We start from the raw sequence: 6474 nt of genomic DNA, 5'->3' as shown, positions 1-6474 counted from the left end.
TAAATAAATTAGCTGGGTGTGGTGACAGGAACCTGTAATCCCAGCTACTCAGGTGGCTGAGGCAGGATAATTGCTTGAACCTGGGAGGTGGGGGTTGCAGTGAGCCAAGATTGGGTTGCTGCGGGTGACGTAGGGAGACTGTCTCGAAAAAAAAAAAAAGAAAAGACATTTCTCACATCACTCAATCAAAACTGAAAAGGCTGCTTGCTTTGGAGGTAGTTTAGTCCTGTTGGCTGGCAATGTGGCTGGGAAGTGCCCTGTGACTTGGTTCAAGAAGCATATGAACCATAGAGCTAAAGTGGCCTAACATTCAGGGTCCTGACTCACATGAGCTCCTTCTTAAGGTCCTAGCAGGGGCCCTAGCAACATATTAATGTGGCAGTATATTTTCGTAATGTTTGCAAAAGTAAGATATTTTAGAATTCTTTTTCTTAAAGAGAGTCCCCAGAATTGTATGACCTTCAGGCCTGGATCCACTCCTGTGTGGCACAGAGTTTTGAAAAGCACTAGGCAAGGAGGCCAGAGTTCCTGAGTTCCAATCATGGCACTACTCAGGCCCAAATGGGCGGCACAGCACTTGTCCTGCTTTCTTCATGGGAGCGGGGGCAGGGTGGTGGTAGTAAATCATATCTGTGATATGGGATAATCATCACCGCTTCTCATGGCTGAAGATAACACATAAAAAATGTGTACCCAGAGCATCTTCCTGTCTCATTTCCCTCTGCTACAACTTCTTCTCCTTTCTCCAAACTCCAGGCCCCCAGTGCTCCAGCCACTGAACCAGTTATTGGTCATTATCTGTTGCTACTTTTATATATTTGTTCACGGGCTCCCACTGTTTATAAAGTCTATCTTTTCCTGGGAAAAAATCCTTATGCACAAGGCTTCAGTCTACCAACCCCTCTTCTTCCACCCCAGTGATGACCTCCCTTAGCCCTGTTTCTTGTTGATCTTACAGATAGGGACACTGAGACCCGATGCAGTCCACAGCAGAGTTCTGGAGGCGCCAGACGCAATCCCCAGGTGTCTTGGTCTTCCACCATCCCAGCCTTCTCGTGTTAGATCATAGACACACGGTTCTTGATGTACACATGATAGGGGTCACTACGCTTGTCCACTTTGCGGGAGCGGGTGTATCCCAGGATGAGGCTGCCCACAGTTACAGCAAATAGAAACATGACAAAGAGAATGTACATATAGGAGTTGTCATCACGGCCAGGTAGGCTGGCCCGCCGCTCTTCAGTCTGGTTGTCTGGCCCCAGCCCTGGCCGGCAGAGCAAATTGCTGTGAAGAGTGGCATTTAGAGCCTTCAGCACGGCATGCAGGCTCTCATACCAGGTCTCAGTTCCATTGGTAGTCTCCATAGCAACAGAGATTGAGGTGGAGGAAGACTCGGTAGACGCTGTGGTGGCAAGAGAAAAGAGAGAGGGGATGGCTCTGTCACCTGCAGCTCAAATGACCTCCTTCCTTCAGATCCCAGGTAAAATCCTAGCATCATGGCTGATATGGTTTGGCTGTGTCCCCACCCAAATCTCATCTGGAATCATAGCTCCCATAATCCCCATGTGTCATGGGAGGGACCCAGTAGGAGGTAACTGAATCATGGGGGTGGGTTTTTCCCATGCTGTTCTCATGATAATGAATAAGTCTCACAAGAGCTGATAGTTTTATAAAGGGTGGTTCCCCTGCACCTGCTCTCTTGCCTGCCACCATGTAAGATGTGCCTTTGCTCCTCCTTTGCCTTCTGCCGTGATTGTGAAGCCCACCCAGCCAATGTGGAACTGTGAGTCCATTAAACTTCTTTTTCTTTATAAACTACCCAGGTTTGGGTATTTCTTCATGGCAGTATGAAAATGGACTAATACAATAGCTTATTCTAGCTACTTGATTACATGTTTGTCTTCTCCACTAGACCATACACTAAACAATAAAGGCAGGGCCTATATTTGTTTTACTCACTGCTATATGCAATCACTTATGACAGCATTCAATAAGTAAGTATTCAATAAATAATTGTAGAATAAAGCCTTCCCTGACCATCAGAACCCATATTAATCTCTCCTTTCTTTGGATTCTATAAATCACTTAACTTTAGGTTAGAAGGACCTTAAGGATTATTTAATATAACTTCCATTTTATACACAGGGAAACTGAGGCCTTGACAGAATAAGTGGCTTGTCCATGATCATAGAATATTGGAGGTAGAGCCAAGACAAAAAGCCCTGCTTTTTGTGGCTAGCTTAGAGCTGCTTCCACTTCCATGCTAGCTCTCAGCAGGACTGTGCAGCACCATTAGAAGACATTCATCACAACTCTCCTTCAGCGCAGTTCTCTTTAGACTCCACAGACAGGTTGGGCACAGTGGCTCACGCCTGTAATCCCAGCACTTTGGGAGGGTGAGGCAGGTGGATCACTTGAGGTCAGGAGTTGGAGACTAGCCTGGAAAACATGGTGAAACCCCGTCTCTACTAAAAATACAAAAATTAGCTGGGCATGGTGGTGAGCGCTTGGTAATCCCAGCTACTCGGGAGGCTGAGGCAGGAGAATCACTTGGACTCAGAAGGCAGAGGTTGCAGTGAGCCAAGATAGAGCCACTGCACTCCAGCCTGGGCCACAGAGCATGACTTTGTCTCAAAAGAAAAAAAAAAAAAAGACTCCACGGATACCTTTTGGAAGACACCTGGGGATGGTTTAAATTTCATCCTACCTGGAGGCCAGAAGCTGGATCATTTGCCCTCTCAAGCATCCTGTGTCCCAAAGACTAGATATTCCTAGCTATTTGTAGAAATTCTGTTGGAACGGAGGTAGTCAGGGAAACGGGAACAGGTTGGTAACCACTGCAGGCACTGGAGAAGAGAAGAACAGCTTGGGCCTGAGGGTGGGAGAGTGAAAGGAGTTCTCAGTCTGGCTTGGGGTTTACCTGCCCACAAAAAGAAGACACAAGCACATCAACTATCTTGTCTCCTGAAATAAAGTCATTATGTACCTGGCATATAGTAAGTGATTATAAATGTTCCTTTCCCTTCTTCTCAGAGATCCTTAGTCTATAATATAGGAAACATCTTTTTTTTTTTTTTTTGAGATGGAGTCTCGCTCTGTCGCCCAGGCTGGAGTGCAGTGGCGCAATCTCTGCTCACTGCAAGCTCCGCCTCCTGGGTTCACGCCATTCTCCTGCCTCAGCCTCCCGAGTAGCTGGGACTACAGGCGCCCACCATCACGCCAGGCTAATTTTTTTGTATTTTTAGTAGAGACAGTTTCACCATGTTAGCCAGGATGGTCTCGATCTCCTGACTTTGTGATTCGCCCACCTCGGCCTCACAAAGTGCTGGGATTACAGGCATGAGCCACTGTGCCCAGCCAGAAAGAACATCTTAAAACAGACTTGCATCGTTGTCTCTGAAAAACCATATGTCATTCCCTGTAAACAAGGCCCCACACTCACTTCCTTTAGGAAGCCTCCATTCAGTGCTCCCCACCTCTCAGCCACACTACACCACCTCTATCATCACAGCCTTCCCTTCCCCCCCAGCACTTACATATAAGGCAATATGTGGCTGTCCTCTTGTTTTTCATAAGGATGTCATCAGAACACATGTGTCTGGTCAGCAGGGTTATGTCTCTTCCCCCAATCTGGAGGACTACCCTGAGACTGGGTGTTCTCCTTTCCCTGGGTACTACCCTGAGACTGGCTGGGTATTCCCCTTTTCTAGATTGGCTGGGTGCTCTCCTTCTCTCAATAGTTTCTAGTAAAGATGTTCACTTTAAGGAATTCTCTATGGGCCAAGCATTCAGCCCTCCATCATATGGGTAGAACTGTTAACAAACTAATGTTAACTAATGTGACTATTAACCATAAGATCTCTTCCCTGGAAAAGATGATCATTCTGACCATGATAAATATTCATCAATGGCTCTATGAACGCAATCAGCCAGGACTGGGCAGCATTTTATGCAAGGCCTTTGGGGCCCTCTGCCATCTAGTACTTGTGCTGTCTTGTCTGGATGGAGGAGGGGAAAAGAACAAGAGCTCACTGAGTTAAGATCCAGGAGATATACGTTCTCATCTACTACCCCATGTGTCAGGCAAGAACTCTGTGGCTGCTGCTTCCCTCGTGTGGGCCAATACCAGGTAGGAGTTGCATGATGAAATAAATAACTCAAAAAATCATCCAGATAGTTATCACCAATATGGGCCAGGCCCTGTGATGGGAGTTTGGGGTGGCTCAGATCCAGTGCCTTCACCCAGGGGCTCTGATACAATGCAGGGGACAAGCCAGGAGCTACTTAGGCTGAAAGGAATAAGTGATGGATACTGATCAAGGCTCAGAGAGTGTCCACAGTGATGGAGGCATTTGAGTTGGACCTTGAAGGCAGAGAAGACAAAGGAAACATGAGCAAAGGCAGAACAAGAAAGTGTAAATGTTTAGAAGAATGGAAAGTAGCATAAAGAGGCTGGAGTGTAAGATGTGTGGAAGAATAGCGTAGGATGTAGGACAGGAGAGAGAGGATCCAGATCATGGGGGTCCTTGAGTGCCACGCTGTAGAGTTGGAACTTTATTCTGTAGCTAGGGAAAAACCATGGAATGGTATTTTAAAAGAAGATAAAATGGTCAGATCTGTGCCTGGAAAGGATACTCTGGCTGTCATGTGGACTGGAGGGAGCTGGAATTGAGGCAGTGATCCCAGCTACAAGAGTCTTGAAATAGTTTAGTGCAAGATGCTGAGTCATGAGTTGGGGCAGAGAGGATAAAATGGGGAAGTAGGGGTAGAGACAGACGTGAGACCTGAGGAGGAAATCGCTAAGTGACGGTTGAAGGAGGAAGGGGCCTCAGGCAATTTCATAGGTAGACAACAAACAAACAGTGTAAGTGTCTGGAGGAGCCTACTCTGAAGGAAATAAGTTCCTTTCCCTGGTTGGGCTTTGGTTTCCTCACCTACCAAAAGACATTATCATGGAGTTGTTGTATGGCACGTATAGAGTTTCAGTTTTACAAGATGAAGAGGTTCTGGGGGGGATCTGCTGCACAACAGGTGAATCTAGTTAACACTACTGAGTGTACACTCAAGAATGACTAAGATGCTACATTTTTATGGTGTGTGTGTGTGTGTGTGTGTGTTTTAAGCACAATTTTAAAAAATGGGCCAGGTGCGGTGGCTCACTCCCTGAATCCCGGTACTTTGGGAGGCTGAGGCAGGTGGGTCACCTGAGGTCAGGAGTTCGAGACCAGCCTGGCCAACATGGAGAAACCCCGTCTCTACTAAAAATACAAAAATTAGCTGGGCATACACCTGTATTCCCAGCTGCTCAGGAGGCTGAGGCAGGAGAACAGCTTGAACTCAGGAGGTGGAAGTTGCAGTGAGCCGAGATCACGCCACTGCACTCCAGCCTGGGCAGCACAGCGAGACGTCTGTCTCAAAAAAAAAAAAAAAAAAAAAAAAAACAACCCCACAAAGAAAGATGATCATCCTTTTCCTCCTCCTTCAAGGCTTGCTATGAGCACATACTTGTATTATGTAGAAGAGGATTAAAAACTTTTTTTTTTAATTTCAAGAAGCAAATATGTGCACATAGGTTTAAAAAAAAAAAAAAATGGACGCAGCACATACAGTGAAGGTGAAAGCTCCTAGTCGTCCCAAGCTCCATCCCAGGGCAGGGCAGTTACCATTCAGTTTTCTTAGGTATCATTGGAAAGGGGTTTCAACTGACAGGGAGAGGGAGGGAAATCTCAATCTGGAAGACTCACCAGACCGCTGGCAAATCCGCTGGCTCTCAGTCGGTTTGAGGAGTCTCTTTGTGGACACACTAAGGCTCCTTCACCCCCGAGCCTCTTCAGGATGTCTCTGGACACATCTGGGATCTCAGTATTGACTTTGGAGCTGGGAAAGCCCAGAGCTAGAAAGCAGGAGAGAAGGCAGAAAAGGAAGGAACCAGACACAAAGCACAAACTTCAGAACCAGGGTGGATTGCCCAAGGCCAGGCCCCAAGGATTGTGCAAGAGTCCTGCTGTGGGCTCTGACCCCCTCCCATGGCCCCTCCCCTTCCTGCAGCAGCTGGGTCAGGCCAGCCTAGGGTTGCAGTTAAAGGAACTGTGCAGTGACCAAAGGGCCTCACCCACCTCCAGACTTACAGTGTCTTCACTGGGTGACTTCATGAGAAACCTGTTTAACATGTGGACTCCCACCCAGGGACCAGCTGATGGTGCAGCCTAAAACATTCCCTTTCCTAAGGGTTACCTTAGCAAGGTCCTTTTCAAATCCCAAGGGAATTGACATGAGTGGGAGAATGCCAGCTGGCAGCTTGGTTGATATTTTACATAGGAACAAATGATGTGTTACCACCCAATCTATTCAGATAGACAGGATATGAACACGATCACAGAATGAACACTATCTGTAGCATAGCTTTGTTGTGAAAGTTAAAGAACATCATGTAGTACTTGGCACTAGACACTGCACAGATGGTGGTTGTTTTTT

General features: G+C 46.8%; 1 protein-coding gene across 1 annotated transcript; it reads right to left on the bottom strand.

Annotated features, from left to right (window-relative positions):
- Positions 1-787: 787 nt before the first annotated feature.
- On the bottom strand, positions 788-5944 carry KCNE3 (potassium voltage-gated channel subfamily E regulatory subunit 3). The gene is made up of 2 exons (XM_030828949.1): positions 5745-5944; positions 788-1402 (listed from the first exon to the last, which is right to left on the bottom strand). The coding sequence occupies exon 2, from the start codon at positions 1362-1364 to the stop codon at positions 1059-1061; it is 306 nt and encodes a 101-aa protein (XP_030684809.1). The 5' UTR covers positions 1365-1402; positions 5745-5944; the 3' UTR covers positions 788-1058.
- Positions 5945-6474: the final 530 nt, after the last annotated feature.

This window comes from Nomascus leucogenys, chromosome 15 (assembly GCF_006542625.1).
Source record: "Nomascus leucogenys isolate Asia chromosome 15, Asia_NLE_v1, whole genome shotgun sequence".
NCBI classification, from domain to species: Eukaryota; Metazoa; Chordata; class Mammalia; order Primates; family Hylobatidae; genus Nomascus; species Nomascus leucogenys.
Note: the sequence above shows the minus strand (reverse complement) of the source record. Positions and strands in the feature narration are given on the sequence as shown.